At 44.0% G+C, this 19,744-nt stretch overlaps 2 protein-coding genes across 3 annotated transcripts in view; one reads left to right on the forward strand and one right to left on the reverse strand.

Annotated features, from left to right (window-relative positions):
* Window positions 1-6,463: 6,463 nt before the first annotated feature.
* Window positions 6,464-13,073, forward strand: fgf16 (fibroblast growth factor 16). Its single transcript, XM_033632781.2, has 3 exons — window positions 6,464-7,613; window positions 9,414-9,517; window positions 11,636-13,073. Exons 1-3 carry the CDS (start codon window positions 7,310-7,312, stop codon window positions 11,879-11,881), a joined length of 654 nt encoding a protein of 217 aa, XP_033488672.1. The 5' UTR covers window positions 6,464-7,309; the 3' UTR covers window positions 11,882-13,073.
* Window positions 13,074-17,422: 4,349 nt separating this feature from the next.
* atrx (ATRX chromatin remodeler) overlaps window positions 17,423-19,744 on the reverse strand; it is a 48,853-nt gene continuing 46,531 nt past the window's right edge. For both annotated transcript variants that reach the window (XM_078169275.1, XM_078169274.1), the window contains exon 34: window positions 17,423-19,026. In XM_078169275.1, the coding sequence (XP_078025401.1) occupies window positions 18,820-19,026 (207 nt within the window). In that variant the 3' untranslated portion in view covers window positions 17,423-18,819. The remainder of the gene's footprint in view (window positions 19,027-19,744) is intronic.

The following is a 19,744-nucleotide window of genomic DNA, read 5'->3' on the forward strand; positions in this document are numbered from 1 at the left end:
ATTTTTGGTCCCCCCTCTGTTGGGGTACCTAGCACACAGATCTGGTACTAAAAGGTGGAGCTGTGAACACTACAGTCCGTTGATTGGTCAGTAGCGGACGGTCACTCTGCTCAGAGTTGTGGCTGGTTTTGAGGCTCATGTAACCACTGCTCAGACCGTGGAGAGTTTTATTACTGTAACTATAAAATGAAAGGATGTTTTGCCGCCTCTGCTGGAGTCGGAGAAAAAAATAACTTAATTCCCAGTGACTTTTAAGGTGGAATGTTAACTTGTAATGGTACTGAATGCATGAGGTGAAAACATGAATCAGTCAACACACCTTAAATATTCCATATGACAACTTTGACTATTACTTGATATACAGTTATACCCCCGCCCACATTTAAGGGTACTGTTTGCGGTGGAAACGCTAAGCGGACCTAGGGTCTAGGTACCATGTCTGAAGGGTTACTTTTGGTTCCAAAGTGTTGGGGATTTAGAGTCACCAGGTAATCTAACCTGCATGTCTTCGGACTGTGGGAGGAAGCCAGAGAACCCGGAGAAAAACCCACGCTGACACGGGGAGTACACGCAAACTCCATATGGAGGGGCTCCTCCACCCTGGGGTTCAAACCCCCTAACCTGAGTTCAAGCCAGGTGAGGTGACACTGCTAACCACTGTATCACCGTGCCACCTTTTAAACTATAAAACTATAATAACTCTGGTCAGAAAATGGGAAGGGTTAAATCTTTTTGGGTTTTGCCGAGGGGAGGATGGTCTACACCTTTCCATGGAGGTGGTGACATTCTTTTAACTTTTTCTAATTCCAGATTTATTTAATTCTTCTCTTGTGAGATTTATTGCAAAATGTTAAAAAGTGACATGCCCACCATTAGCATATAAGGGTTTAATTGGGTTATCCTAAATTCCTGATCCACCTTTAGTGATCAGTGGTGAAAATAACTGTACCCTTTTTGTACCCATAGTATATCTTTAAGGGGAACATGTTGCATTTCTTTCTCTTACTGAAGGGGAGGGTCCAAAGAAAAATTTATTAACACTGGGGCGGGCCTTCCTTTTTTTAAAAGCCCTTCTCCCAACTCCCTACTCCTATAATTTTTGTACGGTCCCTTAAGTACTCTGAACTTGATAGATGAGTTAAATAAAATTAAATAAATGACTTTAATAAATGACTCTCCTCCAGCTATGCACATATCAAAGGCCACGCTGGCTAAAATAGAAGTGCAAAGCATTTTACATCACCTCACAAGATTAGTGAGAAAGCAAATATAAACTCTGATTCCAGGAATGGTTATCATTATAAATCCTTCCCTCCCACATCTGCTTGGACTAGAGGGGACAATAAGTCAGCGGAGCAGCAGGTAGAAATTTTTGGGATATATTTGGCTTTTCTGTGAAAGCGAATGACTAAATATAAAGTGTGGGGTAAAGGTTTGCGTCAGCACAGAGATATTCTGAGATACGGGACGCCTGGCCTTTTTCATCTGTGTGTAACTGAACCTGCATCAGTATGTCACTGTCTCCCCGGCTAAACAAATTAGTACGTTTGATTGATCAAAGTTTATATGAGAGGGGGTATTTGATTTCAAACAGTGAGGGGAGAGAAGGAGTGAGAGGGAGGGAATGTAAATGTAAAGACACAGGCAGAGTGAGAGGCAGAGGGAGCGGGGGAAAGAAAGAAGACGAAGAAAAAGACTGAGCAGCTGGATTGCCATGTAAATAGCTGTGCAGATAGGTAGGGTTGGGCTCCGTGCCAAAGGCTCTACAAAGGGCTCCTAACATCTGTTTGAGGGTAGATTCCTGCTCTGTGTTGTTGTAAGAATAATAGTCTCGCTCTGAGGGCCTGTTCCCTCATCAGACAGGATCATGATCACGCATATACACTCTCTAACATCAGACCGCAGCGCTGCAGAGCTGAGAAACACCAGTCGAGCTGTTATTGATGTTATTACACCGCACCTCAGTCATCAGTGGGGATGGACAGGTGGAACATCGCTCAGATAGTGGGGGCTCCTTTCAGCTAGTCATTCACAGAGCAGGGGCAGACTAATGTGAGACTGCAGTTGATTAGACTCATGAGGAAGTGCAGTCCTAAAGATGTAAATCCACTGGCTGTGACGATGACCAGAAGAATCAGTAGAATCAGGTCAAATATCTACTTATATCGTGGATAAGTAGGAAGTTTACACCATGGAGTACAGCATTTAGGGTTCCAGTTTATATTCAAGTCAGCCGACTAATGAAAACAGCAAAACCACAAGTTTGGAGTACAGATAATTAACTGCTAAACCAAAATGTTGGAGACAAACTTAAAATATTCCTACCAAGGTTTTTCCCATCAAGTTAAAGAAAAAAATAGTGGGACATCTCTGTTGGTGTGTCATGACAAGGATCTTTTTCCCTCTCCCAAGAACATATGCAAGCAATTTGTACAACAAATGTTGGTTTTAGACCGTGTTCCTTGCATACTGGTGGCTCCTCGAAACCTGGAGGGCTCCATTCGTTAGTGCTTGAAAGCAAAGCAAACAAATTAATTAACACTATCTTTACATGGGGTGGCCAAGGAAAGCAGGCGCTGAAATGTTACACCATTACCTAAATTCGCATGCATCTGTCTGTGTCCCCCCCGCCACCCAACCCCCCACCCCTGCCCCAGCGCACACAGCGCCCTTGAACAAGGCCGAAGGACCACCTGCGTGAAAGAGGAGACCCTCTCTGTTATGTCTCTGCTAGGGAATGAAATAACACGGAATCCAGCTCTGCAAATAACTCACAGTGAAGATCATTTTCCACATGCTGCTTGACAAAAGGTAAAATAAGAACAGATGATGTCCTCCCTCTCCTCACTCTCGCTGTGAGTTTGTAGCTCTGCTCTGCAGCTACACTCAACAGCCTTTACACGTTGTCGTGCTGCTTCGCCAGCCAGGAGACACAGGGGTCTGACCCCTTTAGTAGCCTTGTTAACCGGGTGGTATGAGATACACGGTCTCGTTCCTAATAGCCGCTGACATTGAGTCAGCCATTTTTTCATGCCCTCACTTGGCTGAGGTTAAGAGGGGTTCGAGGAACCTGATCCCAGATCTGATGATTATGTGTGAGGCATCAGGAGCAGCAGGAGGCCGTCTCCTAAACTGGGCATCCATCACAGGACAGGGAGGTTGTATCTGGCCCCACTAAGACCAGTATGAGCGGAGGGAGGGGGCTCTGTTTCAAGACTTTCACATTCCACACATGCAGAAGATATGTTTTTTTGAGCATCTTGTTGAGAATTTGTACAAATAATAAGCAACAACACCGCAGAGGGAAATGCTTGACATTCTTGGAAAAGCATTTTTCCACTGTCTTGCCAAGAGTCAGACGAGAAGATTGATACCACTCTCACGTCTTTCTGTCAAATATGAAGGTACAGCCAGAAACTGGTTATCTCAGCTTGGCATACAGACAGGAAACAGCAGGGAGCAGCCAGCACAGAACACAAAAATTACACCTACCAGCACCTCTAAGGCTCACAGAGTATCCCATTATAGCACAATTAATAAAACAATGACATAACCATATAACCGAAAACATTAAGAAGGTACTATACAAAAGTACAACATAAAACACAATGTAGACCAAAGCACATAGCCACAAACAAACAAAGGCACAAAGCAAGGACAGCAGCACACAAGCGCAACAAGCAAGACAGATAGATAACCATTAAACCAAAGCACATTAAAGAAAACGTACCATACAAAAGTCCATAAGCCCTAACGTACAGTAAGAAAACAAGGACATAACCACTAATTCAGATCATGACAACATGTTTGATTGTCCAGTAACCACCATGTTAGCTAAGCATTCACTCACTAACTGTGTTAACCTCAACTTATTGTCCTCTGTGCAACTTCAAGTGTGTAATGCAGTTGGAAGTTGTTGTGTCTCTGTCTGTAATTTTCAACCTGTATGTTTTGCATACTATAATTAGTTTTTCTTGACCACAGTATAGATTTTGTACACAAAATAAATCATCAAGCTTTAGAAATGCTGGTAGGAGGATTTTGTTACCTCTGGACTGAACCAGGCTAGCTGCTTCCCCCTGTCTCCAGTCTTTATGCTAAGCTAGGCTAACCAGCTGCTGGCTGTAACTACATATTCACCATACAGACAGGAGAGTGGTATCAAACTCCTCAGCTAACTCTCTGCAAGAAACCCTCTTTCCCAACATGTTGAACTATTTCTTTAACTTCAGTAATGACTTTGCGAAATACAGACAAGCACCTCCACCGCGCTCCATAATCAAATCAAACACACCTTAGTCTGTCCAACACACTGACTTAAGCTCACCCCTGTGAAGAGGACACATATGAAGTTTGTCTAATCCAAATAAACAGGTGAGGCACTTATTAGCCCCCAATTCCTGCTGCAAGTGTAACTTCATTTTCAATTTCGACTCTCTGGCTGCGACTCGTGGGAGAGCAACTTCAAAGCTGCAGCCATGCACTTGAGGTCATTATCTTCATTTCTATATCCTCTGCAGGTTCTCAGCATATGGGAACATTTTAACTCTGGATTGTGCGTGTGTGTGTGTGTGTGTGTGTGTGTGTGTGTGTGTGTGTGTATGTGTGTGTGTTTCTACAGCCATAAATCTGCCATGTCAACTATAAAATATAGCTGACCAGCAACAGATGTAGCTCTAATAGCTACCAAAAAAAGGAGAAATGAAATCAAAATTTACCACCTCTAGATTTTTATTCTAACACTTAATAGCCTATAAGATTGATTTCAGTTTACGCGCAGGAGATGGACAGTGAGCAAAAGTCAGAACATGCTCATGAGGAGGGAAGAAAAGGGGGTTGGGTGTTTCCTTTTAATTTTCTATTACTCTGTTTCACTTGCTCAGTCCCTTTCTTTCTTTCTCCACTTCTCCCTTTTCTTTAATCCCTCTCCTTCCACCCTTTAGCTGAGACGAATCCTCTTTTCATCCTCTTCTGCAGCGAGGGCCCTGGTGTCTGTTCGCACAAAGCCTGACCATCCCTGACTTCTCGTCAACCCCTTGCCCAATTCATCAAGCGGAGGCCCATGGGCATTCATCACCCCTACCACCTTTCATATCCCGCACCAGCTGAAAGCCACTGTCCCTCCTCTGACTTCAATGCAGCCATGACACACCCGTAAGATTTATAGTGGCATAATTAGTAGCAGTGAAAAAGGCCTGCGTGCTTTGGAGGGTCAATCATACTGTATCCCAGTCGGAGGAGCTCTCAAAGAAAGTCACATCTGCTTCTAAATAGATTGCACCGCCACCACAAAAGTTGATGAATTAGCCAAAAACAAGAAGCCAAGAAATTCATCAAAGCCTTGCAGTGACATCAAAACAATCGTACACACTTTGGGTAATTTTAACATACTATTTGTCACCATTCATGGGAGCGGGACGCTGTCATAACTCCCATTTCTCTACAGGGAAGCTGCTGCTGCCGCTGCTGCCGCTGCTGCTTGTGATGAGCAGCTCTGAGGAGAGAACTCCCCCTCAAGACGGGGGTTTCCGAAAACAGCTTGAAGGAGGTCTAAAATAACATGCCTAATAGTTAAAGGGTGTTATTGATGTAATCATGCCCTCCCCTCCCGCCCGTCCTGCTGTCACTGATATCTCAAGAACAGTGAACTAATTAAAACACTCCTGGAGTTTGTTTTCATTTCGATCCTCACACAGAAATAAAGTCTTCACTAAACAGCTGCACTTCTCTTTTCTTTTTCCTTTTTTTCCTGCGAAGCCACAAGTTGGGACCTGTGCCCCCACTGTGCACAGAAGAGATGCAAAATCCCCATTCAATCATAAATTACACCTATTATTCATTATTTCTGTTGTGGCTTTCTCTCTGTTCCCTTTCAAGTGCATGGTGGCACAGCTCACGGTGCACCTGAAATATCATGATGTTAGACTTCAGTGGAGGTACTTTGGCTTCAGTGTGTGGTAATTAAGAATATCTACTGGAGCAATCTACTTAAAGAGCAACTTGCAGTTTGATTTTTTTTATTTAGTTTATGTAAAACCTTCCCTAAAAATGACTATTTCAAAAGCTGATTTTACAATATTCCAGATGTCACTGTGGTGTGTGTTTTTGTATAGCCTATTTTGTCCTATGCTATGATTCACTGGGCTCACCAAGCTGCAAGTTGCTCTTAAAGTATGCAGCTTTGTGGTACTTAAGTATTCAAATGTTAGGCCATTTTATATATCTGACAGCTATAGTTACTTTTCAGAATTTGATTTTATATGTTAAACATGACATCATCGTTACATTTAAAAGCACCTCTAGTGACTCCAAAAGTTCATACAGTCCCTGCAGCAGTCAGATTTTATACTACACGTCATCAGCATTTGGATTTTCCTTTTTTTCTCCCTTCCTTTGCCAGTAGTACAAGTGGTTTAGCTGCTGGTTTGCTGGAGCACATTGCAAACGTTGTGCAGAGGGGCGAGGAAGCACCTGCTTCCAACAAGGAGGTGGAGAAAATGCTCTCATGAAAACGTCCAACTGCAGTGGTTGGCACTGACACTTGTGCAGGAGGTTGGATTGCTCTGAGATTATGCACAGGTTATTTTGATAGTCTTGTGAAGGGGGGAAACGTTCGCCTGATGCTCTGTGGTTTTCCTTTTTTTCCCCAGGAGAGGCTATGGTGTGACCAAAAACCAGTCAGAGTAAATTATGGATTGCCTTTGTGGTAGAGTGGTTGTTACAGCTTATGATAAATGTAGCTTTTCGGCTTTGCGTCAGCTGCCATTTGTGTTTGAGCAATGATGATCTTTGCTTCTGCATCTGTGTCGCATTTTAATGCACCACAAACTGTTGCCGGAGTTCCCTGCGCCAGGATGGGCGATGTGGTTTTATCAGACAGCCTCGGACCGCAATCAGGAGCGCAGGAGCTATGAGAAGACACCTCTGCTGGACTTGGATTTGCTCGGTCGGAAGATAAATACAGCTTTCTAAGAGAGAAGTGAGACACGCGTACAGACAAGCGGCATCATCAGTGATAAAAAAAAAGTTGGACTGAAAGTACACATTCAGTGAGGAAACTGATGCGCGTAAGAAGGGATGCCAGCCAGGCGTGGCTTGTGTTTGAATATCCAATGTGAGAATGCGTGGGGAGTATGTATATAATAGAGTCTTTCCATCTGATAAACAGATATCAAACTGATGATTATAGGCGAAGGACGATCGATAAAGTGAGAGGACGCTGCTGATTTTGGAGGAGCACGGCGCGCTGGGTACGCTTTGGACTCGAGTAAAACTTTTTTCTCCCTCCTGGACTCACCGTACATTTTAAATGCCTTCGCTTAATTTGACAGCTGTGCACACAATGGCAGAGGTCGGGAGTTTTCTGGGGACGATCGACTTGGATTTACAAAGCTTTCCTGCACTCGGGAATATGCCCTTACCGGAGTCTCCAGTGGGCTTGAATGAGCGGCTGGGGCAGATTGAAGGGAGGCTGCAGCGGGGGTCGCCGACGGATTTCGGGCACCTCAAAGGGATCCTGAGGCGGCGGCAGCTCTACTGCAGGACCGGCTTTCAGCTGGAGATATTCCCCAATGGGACTGTGCATGGGACAAGACAGGACCACAGCAGATTTGGTGAGGCTATTTCACTTTTTCAGACACATGAAAACTTCTTAATATGAAAGATTCTGTCATATAAATTGTCTCACTTGATAGAAATTGTTTATTTTAGTAATTAACCACCAACATTTTACGCACAGTTATTGTTGGAGACTTCTAAATGAAAAGTAGTCAACTGTGGCCTCCGGTAATCTTGAGGAAAGCAATTATCAATATTACAAAATTTAATTACAGCTTTGCTCTGTAATATATCTTGTACTATCACTTTTGCTGTCACTCTCACACCGGGTGAAGTGAGATTCATTAAGAGCCTTTTTCCCAGCGGGTTCTCATTCGTGCGTCACCGTCACCTGGCGCGCAGCAAAGCACAGCCACACACCTTTTTCTGGCGGTCCCCGCTGCGCGTGGGGGCAGGTGTCTCTCCTCTCGGCAGCAAACAAGCAGCGCGTGCGCGTCTCGCGGTCACGGCAACGGCTTGCGCGCGCGAGCCCGCCGCTCTAAAGATTTGGTACCATTAATGTAAATGGAGCGAGGTGCGGCTCGCGGGAGAACGATAAACAAATGAGGTCAGAGGGCAGATACGCACATGTCTCGCGCCTCATATCCATGCAGTCATCTCACAGGTGCAGGCCGGCTCGCTCGTCTCGCTGCGGAAAGAGCGGAATAACCCTAAATTAAAGCATGACCACTGCGGAATTCAGGGAAGGTTTAATGTTCAGACTTGAGCCAAAACAAGCCGGTTTACAGGGATGGGTGGTCCGCGTGTTTGTTTCTGGCTTCACTTAGCTTTAAAATGCAAGGTCTTTGTCAGAGCTGCAAGGAAGACATGGCTTTGATTAGAGGGATATGAAACACACTCTTCACCCCACAAAAAATTAGAGGGATCTTCTCTGTCATCCTCTGGCATCAGATGAGGTCGGGGAGATGGGGACCAGGTGGCTGTAAGCTGGCCTCTGCCAGTCAGCACAGCCAGCTGGATCCTCTCTGACTAACCTCTGCATCACAACAGCCAATAGCTTTTAATTTTACCGGTTTGTTTCCTCGCCTTTGAAGTGCATGCTACACTTTACTGTAACTTCCAGTGAGTCAGCAGCCCACTAAACAACTTGCCCACATCTCAGCTTCATAAAAGTGACTTCTGGGGCTGTATTAGTAGCCACTGGGAAGTCCCAAAGACAGGATGCACACATTTATAGACACCACAAACCTTTTACGATTCAATGAGTGATGACTTTAAAAAGCAAGCTAGGAAATCAAAGAAATCTTGAAGTGGTGCATCCAGTCTGTATCTCCTCTGCTGTAATCAATGACAAAATAAGTTATGTTGTGGGCTTACAACAGTAGAGTGAAGATGCAAGCAGGTTTTTTTCCTTTGACCATATAAAACATGGGTGTAGATCCTCCTTAAAAGTTTGGAACATGTGTATTTGTTCCCCCCCAGTAAAACATGAAGGCAGCAGAGGTCTTATTTTAGCAGAATTAGACATTTAAACCATAAATTAATGTCAAAAATGTACAAATTTGTGCATAAGAATTCACCTGAATGCAGGAAATGAAGTGTTTGATGCTCAAACAGGACCCCAAACCTCACATTTCATATGTTGATACAAGACCTACGCCCTTGCAAAGGAATAATAGTGCTCAGAAAGGCAGGACACAATGTCACAATACAACACAAAGCTTCCAAACCCAGTTAACTGATGCATATTTTGACTGGTCTGCTTTCACATAAATGGAGACCACTTGCTGCTTGTGGGCTTTCCTGACTCTTTTTTTTTTCTTTCTGTGCATTGTGCGTGCATTGTTTGACCTCAGGCATCCTGGAGTTCATCAGTCTGGCAGTGGGTCTGGTCAGCATCAGAGGGGTGGACGCCGGACTCTACCTCGGCATGAATGAGAAAGGAGAGCTCTATGGGTCGGTGAGTCGAAAACCTCCTCCTCTCATTTACAAACCCGCCCTCGCCATGCAGCAAGCCCAGGGTCTCATTCACAACGAGTCTGGCACTCGACTCACGTGACTTGTTTTACAGAATGCTCTATTTTTTCCCAGCCACTCTCGGAAAATGAAAGCACAAAAAAAAAAAAAAAAGATTCAAGAGCAACCTGAGAGTCAGTTTGTTATCAAGGTTCCCGTCCGTGGCAGATGGGAAAACCACAGTGAGACAAAACAAGTATGTGTTTCCTCTGCAGAGTCTCACAATCTTCATCACATATTTCCCTCTGCAGCTGTTTTCCTTCAGTATAGGGACTAGAGACATTATTAAAGACAATAGATCCAATAACTAACGACCAAAAACAACAGTGGCAGCAGCAAAGAGGGGGAAAAAAGGACTCTTAACTTGTTTTCCGTGTGAAGGGATTCAAGGAAAAGCAGATTTTGCAGCTTCAGAGGGCAAACCAACCTCTTCATTTAGTTTTGAGATATGCAGAAATATTTACATATTTCCCCAAAGTGGAGACAGGGATGTTTGGAGTCACTCTGGATGTGTTGCTGTGGGTGAATTTGGTGGAGATTACCTCTCTGTGCACAGCTGGACTCAAGTTTGGACCGCAGTGTTAAATATAGAAGAAGTATCTTGTGCTTTTCCTCCAGTAAATGTACTGGGAGAAGTTTTTTTCATCTTGGCGGCTTTCCCTCATATGTGGTCGGTATCTGGAGTCAGAGAGAGAGTAAAGGGAAGAGATAAAGACAATGAAGGGGAAGTATGTGAAGGTTACCTGTATCAGGTGTCCCAGGGCATTACCTGAGGGCCTCTCAGGGCTCCGACTCCCCCTGGCTTTGAACATTTTCGAACAGAGAGGCTACTTTTAAGCATGGCCATTATGTTGAAAGTGCAGATATTGTTACTGTGTGCTATCAGAGTCTGGCATCCTGGAGCTTTGACCCTGGGGGAGGGGGGTGATGGTGGGAGGCAGTGATTTGTGCAGGGGGGTGGGGGGGTAATTGCACACCTGACTGAGTCACCTGACTGACAGAGGGAGCGATGTAGACACGTCTGTCTGGAGCTGAGAGGCCAGGAGGTGGAGGGGGGGGACAGGTAGAAGGGTGCTTCCGTCCCACAACTGCCAGACCTTGACGAGCTTTTGATCCGATGAGGTTTGTGTGTGCGTGTGTGCACGCATGTGTGTGTGTATTAGGATGGAGCTGGCCCAGTCATGTGCCCTCAGGGCTGTGTTTACAGACAACAGCTTCACCACATAGCCGCAGCCAAGCAGAGCCTGACAGCCAATCAACAAAATTGCTGCTGGAATAAAAAACAGAGACTCTTGCACAAACACTCGCTTGAACTGTTACTGGTGTTAAAAGCAGAGGCTGACTGATCCCCAACATTTATCTTGCTGTGCTGTGCAGAGAAGCCACATCCCACCAGCCAAAAAAATAAGTCGAGGAAGGAGAGTGGGAGATAGTGACACCCTCAAAAAAAGGGTGATACCCTGGATTTGACTGGGGTTCGAGCCTCTTGCTGCATGACTGACTGGTCTTGGCAGAGGAGCAGCTCCAGCCCTGATGTCTCTTATTGTTCTCACACACTCACTCAGCCAGCCCACTCTCACCTGCTGAACCCAGAGCCATCGCTCATACTGCAGTGTCAGGGAAGACTTTGAGAGCTGCCGTGTGTGTGTGTAACAACGTGAGAGCGCGAGGGAAGATTGCACGCCTGCTGGCTGTTCTTGTTGCATCACAGGGAGGGAAATAATTCTCCACGCACAATGAGAGGTCAACAGGTCTGAGGAATGAGTGCAGGGTGTGAAAGTGGCATCATCTATCTCAATCTCACCTGTGTTTTAATGTCTGTTTGATTGTGTTTCGGTTGCAAACTGGGTGCAAAATTAACTTTGTATCCACCGGTAAAATGGCTATTAAATTATACCAGACACTCAATAGATTACCATCATTTCTCTTGCTGGTGTGTGAGGCAAATCCACCAGCCACTTGCATATTTTACCAGCATTTGGCTACTGGATGGTGTACCCTGGTTGCACATATTCCTTGCATACTCAGTAACATGACTGATGTGTTGTTTTCTGTCCTGCAGAAGAAGCTGACGGCAGAATGTGTGTTCAGGGAGCAGTTTGAGGAGAACTGGTACAACACCTACGCTTCAACTCTGTACAAGCACACTGACACGGGACGGTTCTACTACGTGGCCTTAAACAAAGACGGCTCGCCCAGGGAGGGCGGCAGGACTAAAAAACACCAGAAACTCACCCACTTCTTACCCAGACCGGTGGAGATTGAAAAGATCCCTCAGGCATACAGGGACTTGTTCCAGTACAGGTGACCAGTGCTTACACTTGGAGAACTGGTTACACTCGGAGGAACAGAAATAAAAGGAGAGCAGGGAGGGAGTGTTGTGGATATTTTGGACCCGGTACAGAACTGTTTACCTTCAGCTCCCCCTGAGGTCACTGTGTTTGCGCCTCGGCCTACTGCCAAGCACTGACATAAACATTGTGCATGTTCCTGGATGTCTGCAGGAAAGTTATCTTGTAAAACCACTGCATGGACATGGACGGAGGAGGCCCGCATGACTGCCCAGCTGCGGGGTGATCGAATCAGGTGCCATGTCTTCTCAATAACCACTTTTTAGAGATAAATGCGTAGATACTGAAGCGACATGCAACGACAAACGGTTTTAAGTAGCAATAAGCCGGTGGAGGGGAATGGATGGTAGACTATGAAAACACCAAGAAGAGACTTTTTGGAGCTCCGAATGACAGGAAGCACTTCAGATTGTGCATTCGTCATGCACTATACACAGTTAAATGTAAGAAAGGGCACATTCCACATACACAGAGACAGATGGCAGAGGAAGAAACTATGTGCTACATGTGTGTTAAGTGACAGGTTGGGATAGTCAGGTACTAAAGAAGAAGAATGTCTGTGAGGCAGAGAGCAAGCAGTTGCAAGGCGAACTGGAGTTTTATTAAGTTGTCTTCAAAATCAAAGATGAAAGAGGGAAATAAAATCTCTAAGATGAATGTGTGATAGATGAAAGAGCACTTACTGCACATCCCCAGTCCCAGCTGTAGGCTCACTCAGTCCCCTGCATAATCATCAGAGTCTAACGGTCTCATTCATCACATTTAAATCAAATATCAAGCGGCGTCTTGTAGGAATTGTACGCAAAACAAGCAATTAAGCTTGGGACAAAAGCACTTCTCTGACTGTGGTTGTAAAGAATTGTGATGGGCTTTTTAAAGGATGGTGACATGTAATGTTCAGAATGTCAGGAACATTACTAAAAAAATGCAAGCAGCTGAGGTGTACATATGAGTGATCCTATTTATGAGATGTACAATATATTTATTTTCTACATATAAAGTATAAATATAAATCTATATATTTATTTATTGCAAAGACTTTATTTTGTAATGAACTTGAAGTTATCTGGACTGTAGATTCTACTGAAATTACACAACACAAAAAAAACTGCAATGAACATGACAATAAAATTGTCCTGCTATTGAGAACTCATTGTGAGAGACTATTTTTGCATGGATAAAAATCTGATGTACCAATTAAAAACCAGATATAGAATCTACGTAAATGTTGCATTTCTTTCCTTTTATTTTCAGCCATGCTGGCAGGATGACTGTCGGTCAGCTGGACTTTGGCCCAGACTGAAATATCTCAAAAACTGTTGGATGGGTTGCCATAAAATTCTGCACCAATATTCATGATCCCCTGTGGATGAATCTTAAAGACATTGGGTATCCCTTACATTTTCCTCCAGTGCTACCATGAGGTCAACATTTGTGGTTTTCACCTGGTGATGAGCAGACCTGTTGAAGCAACGTTAAAGGTATACTATGCCGGAATTGTAAACACAACATTCAGATTTGGCTCCTCCTCCCCTCACTGCTTGTTTTTTCACTGCAAGCTAGTGTACTATTGTAGGAACGTCACATTGATGCAATGGAAAAGCTAACCTGGTCTCACTCCCAACTCGTCACATATGGATGCTTGGTCAGTGGTCCTACACATCAAATACAGACCCAATGAGGCATCCTTTAGCAGCGGTATAAGAAACATAGGGCGGCAGCATTTTTTGACGCACTGAGTGGGTGAGAGCGGTGGTGGATGGGTCAAACAAACTGCCACGTGCTTTTGTTGCCTCAAATTAAGGACATAAACCTAAACACAGCTTTTACTTTTGCTCTAAGTTTATTTTGAAAAGAGTCTGTATGCATTTAACAACTGGAAACTGTACATTTCCTGTGAGAACATAAGTTTATTTCTAAAAAGACAATGCATGTAGCAGGCGTAAATTGACACGCCGTCCCTGTGCGTCTAAAACTGAAGCTAGAGGGGGTGATCGAATTAGGTGCCATGTCTTCTCAATAACCACTTTTTAGAGATAAATGCGTAGATACTGAAGCGACATGCAACGGCAAATGGTTTTAAGTAGCAATAAGCCAGTGGAGGGGAATGGATGGTAGACTACTTTTTGGAGCTCCAAATGACGGGAAGCACTTCAGATTTTGCATTCGTTTCCAGTTTCCAGTCGTTTAATGCATACATACTCTTTTCAAAATAAACTTAGAGCGTCTAAAACTGAAGCTAGAGGGGTACCAAGAGTTTGACGTGTGGGGCCACGGACTAAGCATTAGCATATGACGAGTTTGGAGTGAGAATATCTCGGAAAAGTCGACACTTTAGCAAGCTAACGAAGCTAACCTCCGGCGCATACCTGTCCAACAGAGAACAGGCTAACTTTGCGTCGCTCTTCATCCTCTTCTTCAATGCTCACCAGCGAAAGTGAAAGCAAACCCCAGATTCTCTCGTTTTGGAACGAGCTTTGTCTGCTTGGCGTTTTTTTTTTTTTTTTTTTTCTGCTCTGTGTAATTTTCATAGCTTTCTCTTGCATGTGAGCTGCTGCTACCTGCATGCTGTTTTTGGAGCAAATACACAGAAAAATAAGAAAAATAATCAGAAAATACAGGCAGAGGGGAGGATGTCTGCAACTTAATATAACGCCACACACTTTAAGGGAGTCATAAGAGATGACTGAGAAGGATTACTTGTATTTAAGTGTATATACATTGTTTTTTTTATCCTGCATAGTATACCTTTAAAAAGTAGCTTTCTTTTGTCTCAACAAAAATGATTTGGATTTTGCTGATGTAAGAGCAGCTAATGTCTGACTGTTATTATACCCCACGCTCATTATTATTAAAATACCTCAGATGTAACACCTTTAAAGCAATGACTGCATGGCATTTTATTCTGCTGTCCAAAAGATGGAGGTAAAAAGATACAGCAGATTTTTCTTCCCAGAGGAGAACACGATACAATCCCATGCCAATTTGCCCTCATAAACCCTTTACCAAGTAATGTGCACAGGCCCTCTGTGTCTCCATAAGGTCTTAGTCAGCCTACATCCACCGTACAAAATCAGATTCCTTATGCAACTGGATCCCAGCTCCTAATTGGCTTTACACATCAGCATGGATTTAGAGAAGTGATTGGTTGTTCATTGCAGGGGCCTCACAGACACCACCACAGTGTAGTCCGCAGCCCCACAATGGACAGAAACAGCTGCCTGCTGCACAGGGAACCAGCAGGGATGTGCCGCAAACCTGGAGTGGTGGTAATCTGGGGCTGAGAGGGGATGGGATCAACATTTCAACATCTGCAATAGTTGTAATGTTTCTCCACTGGCGGATATCTGTAAGCTGTGAAAGCAAGCTCCCCTGGGGGGGAGGGAATGGAAAAGTCAAAGACATGCAGGGGAAAACCCTGGCAGACTGAGAAATGAAAACAATACCGGGAGAGGGAAAATAGATGAAAGATTGAAGGGAGAAGAAAGTGAGACAAAAGGCACTTAGTGCTGTGGGTGTGAAATACAGGGACACTGCATCAGCTGTATCAGTCATCTGATTTCCAACTGTTAAAGGACCGGCTCAAAGTGTTGAGGAATACGCTCTGCTTTCTGCCGAGAATAAGATGAGACGATCAGTACCACTCTCTTATCTGTGAATACCAAGATGGAGGCAGTTAGCTTAGCTTAGCATAAAGGCTGGGAGCAGGGGGAAACAGCTCACCTGGCTCTGTTCGAAGGTAAAATAAATCTGTCCATGTTGTATAGTGAGTCCTCCAGAGAGCACTGAAAACTTTATTTTACTGTCCAAATTTCCTGCTCAAGACACATTGCAATTCTTTAATAACCAAATTTATGGTACCCATATCAATAATATGTATTTTTTTGTGTCCGTGTTCTGGTGGCCTTGGGGTTTGAGACACTGACCATAAACTACAACGTCCCTTTGCTTCATATCACTCCCCGGCTCTCTCCGCTCATTTCTCCTCATCTTTATCTGTCACCTGTCTAATAAAGACATAAAATCCCCCCAAAAATACTGGCCAATATTTTCTTAGACCTTTAAATATCATTATTTGTGCAAGCCTCACCTTCTACTCAGTTTTTAACACACTCACACACCGATGGAACAGCCATCAGGAGCAATTTGGGGTTCAGTATCTTGCTCATGGATACTTCGACATGCAGACTGGAGGAGCCAGGGATCAAACTGCCAATCTTCAAAAATCTCATTGTGTAAATATTTTGTGAAAGCAAAAACAGTCAAACTTACAATATCATCACAGTATCAAGTTATTTGGTCAAAAATATCATATTTGATTTTTTTCATATCCCTCAGCACTACCACTGGACTCTGGAGCAGTGGATACCAGAAGAACACTACCTACCCTAAATCACAGTGCTTACTGTAAAATTAGGTGGAGGAGGGATAATGGTCTCAGACTGTTTTACTTAGGATGCGAAGACATTTTAGTCAGTTGGACGCTTCCAACTTTGTGGCAACAGTGTGAGAAAGGCCATTGGCTGTTGCAGCATGACTGTGCCTCTGTGCACACTACAGATCTGTTAAAGCCACAAAGGGAGGTCCAACTCCATATTCATGCCCAGGGATTTAGAATTCGATGTCCAACAAGCTCACAAAGGGGTGATGGTCAGGTGTCTGCTGACTTGGAGTGTGCACCGATTGGCCACAGGATGTAAACCACTGACAGGTGAATTGAGTAACAATGATCATCTCGCAACAAGTCAGTGTTCTGCTGGGAAACTTTAATTCTGGCATGTGGATGCTACTTGACTCACACCACCCATCCGAACACTGTTTAAGACAAGGTACACCCACTGCCCAGCAGGACAATGTCTCGTCACATCCCAAGACTACTCAGGAATGGCCGGAGGAACATGACTAAAAGCTCATTGCCCGGAGCCCTATCGATGGAGCATCTGTGGTATGTGCCAATACCTAACCTCGCAGCCAACAGGACCCAAAGGATCTGACGCCAACACCCTGGTACAGGACACCACAGGACAACCAAAAAGATTCTCTGTCCATGCCTCATTAGGTCAGAAGCCACACCATGGATTGGACTTGGCTCTGACTTGTGGAAGCATGGACACAGGACCTTTGGGGTACCAGCACATCCCACAAATGCACCATCAGTTTGTGATTTGGGGAATTTGGAGGCCAGGTTGACACCTTGAGCTCTTCATCACATTACTCAGGCCGTTCCTGAGCAGTGTTTGCGGTACAGTATGGAGTGTAGTCTTGCTGGGGGGCCACTGTTGCCATAAGGGGGTGTACTTGGTGTGAAATGGTGTTTGGGTGGATGGTGTTAGTCAAGTGGCATCCACATAAACACCAGAGGCCAAGGTTTCCTCACTATGGTTTTAATGTTGTGGCTGATTGGTGTATGCGTGTGTATCAAAGTTTTTCTTGCTAAACATAATGACCAGATCTCCTACCAACATTTCCCTTAAAAACAAATGACTCAAACACAAGAGTTGCTCATCCTTTTGGTCACTTTATTAAATGTTATATTAAATACTTATCAAGATAATAGCAGATCAGATTGCATGGCAAATCATGTTGGTGTATTTGCTAACATAAGAACATTCTTAGAGGAGGGCAAAAGAGTTTCTCTACATTTATGAAATACACCTTGTGCAGACACAGGAGCCAACTAGAGACAACAGGCATCTCTGTGAGAAATGAGAATTATTCCTCTTGATTAACAGCTACACCAGCATAAGCATTTAGAAGCAAAAAATGTGCCAAAGTAGAATACAGGTAGACTGGGGGGCCTGCCTGGTGAGACTAGTGTCCAGAAGGCACTTCTCACAAAGCAGAGGAAACAAATCAGCCAGATATATAATAAGATTTTCTTTTTCACTCTTCCTATCAAATCCACCGTGAAACACCGTTGACAGACAAGTAAAATGAAAAGTTTTGGGCCCTGTGATATCCGGCTGAATTGGTTGTACTTTGCGAGACCCAGTCACTCACCCCAGTGGAACATAAACAATGAACAGGACGCACAGTGCTATGCTAGACAACACGTGACAATGAGAATGATGTTACAAAAAAGGTCATAGGAATCGGCAGGCAGTTTTGAACAACACAAGCATTCCATTACCATGTTTAGCAACAACTAATGTAAACATTTAAAAGCATAATAGAAAAGATTCTCAACAAATCTGAAATCTCAGAACTTTACAGAGCTTTATTTAGGAAATGAATATAAGGCCAATTTTTTTTTTCTGTTTTTTGTTGACTTATCGGTTTCTTCAGTCTCCCAAAAAGAGCAGGACTTAGCAGCACTCTCAGCTGTCTGCTTTGCTATATATTGGTGAAGGAATCTACCGGGTCTAATAATCATGTAGAGCTTTACATCATAGAGTCCTGTCACCAACGACACTGGTCCCACTCAGGTTTAGTTAGGCATTTAAAACAGTATAAAAAACTGAGTTTAAATAATAAGCAAACCCTCTTTAAGAGAAAAACAATACAATGCTTTGGGGGTAAAATTTGTCTTTAAATACATGAAAAATGAAGATATAGAACTTGAATAACATTAAGGCGGTATATACATTTTTTTTTTTCTGTTGAAACTCCTAACAGACCCCTTTCACACAGTCATTTATACATTATATTCCACCTTCTCTCAATGAACTACAGAATAAAGAACTGAGAGTCTATCCCACTTTAGGCCCCAGTGGACAGCAGCCTAGTCTCAAAAGTACTCCACCCTCTGCTTGGTGCACCAGATGCTTTGAGCTCTGAGTGGTGGTGTCACAGTGCGTTTGTTACAGAGAACTGGGCCTCGCTTGGACTGGCCCACTGGGAGCCGTCTAGTTGAGTGGGGGGAGGGGGTAGTGAGTGGTGAGGAAGTCCCTCTGACCTACAGGCCTTTGGAGGGCCCGGGATTCTTGCCCAGGCCGTGGAGCTGCTGGTAGAGCCCCAGCAGGTCCATCTGGCTGAGCCCGCTGCCTCCCATCATGCCGTTCTGCATGGCCAGCTGGTTCAGGTAGCTGGCCTGGTTGGCCATGGCCAGCTGCTGCTCCTGCACCTTCCTGTTGGTGATCAACTTCTGCACGTACATCATCAACTGGGCAGACACAAACATAGAGGGACAGTTAGAATAACTACAAAATCACGACTATAATTAAGGAGCAGCATTATTATATCATGCTGTATCTTCCTAGTAGGATTCCTTATATTTTCAAATCTGAACATTGAAATTTTGGTCAAAGTACATGTTTCCACATGACCTGATGCACATTTCTGCACGATGACATTGCTACATAAATTTTCACCTTGCTGACTGCCATCGGCCTATCAGCACATAAGATGACATTCACCAACAGCACAGGCCGATGTTTTTCTGTTGGGTTACATCATTTTTCAGCAGGCTAAAAGCAGACCTTGAGAATTGGGACAACAGAAAATGTGTTTGGGATCAAGAGATTTCTCCTGGGACACCTTCGGGATGGAAACAACGCAGTAAACTCACTATAGACACTTCAGGGGACACAACTTGTTTGCCTGATAACACAACATTGTGAAGATCAAACCTGCCTTGACATCAGCAGGAGAGCATGTTAACGTTAGCAGCCTGTGGCTAGAACTTACAGCTCACGGAGGTTGCATTGAGTGACATTATGATGTGTTCAGGCTCTTTCAAGTAAAAATGAGTATTAGGCGAAGGTAAATTATAGCATTATCATGATGTGTTCAAATGTAATCTTGTAAAATGTAGCTTTTGGTGAGAAACTTGAATAAACACAGCTATTTGAAGGAGAAACGTGTTGATGTTTTCACAGCAA

This window comes from Epinephelus lanceolatus, chromosome 7 (assembly GCF_041903045.1).
Source record: "Epinephelus lanceolatus isolate andai-2023 chromosome 7, ASM4190304v1, whole genome shotgun sequence".
In the NCBI taxonomy this organism is placed as follows: Eukaryota; Metazoa; Chordata; class Actinopteri; order Perciformes; family Serranidae; genus Epinephelus; species Epinephelus lanceolatus.

Excerpts from the sequence above, each read along its gene's own strand:
- fgf16 (XM_033632781.2), top strand. The coding sequence starts at position 7,310 with ATGCCTTCGCTTAATTTGACAGCTGTGCACACAATGGCAGAGGTCGGG. Across the intron at positions 7,614-9,413 it reads ACAGGACCACAGCAGATTTG|GCATCCTGGAGTTCATCAGT; the intron begins GTGAGGCTATTT and ends GTTTGACCTCAG. Across the intron at positions 9,518-11,635 it reads AAGGAGAGCTCTATGGGTCG|AAGAAGCTGACGGCAGAATG; the intron begins GTGAGTCGAAAA and ends TCTGTCCTGCAG.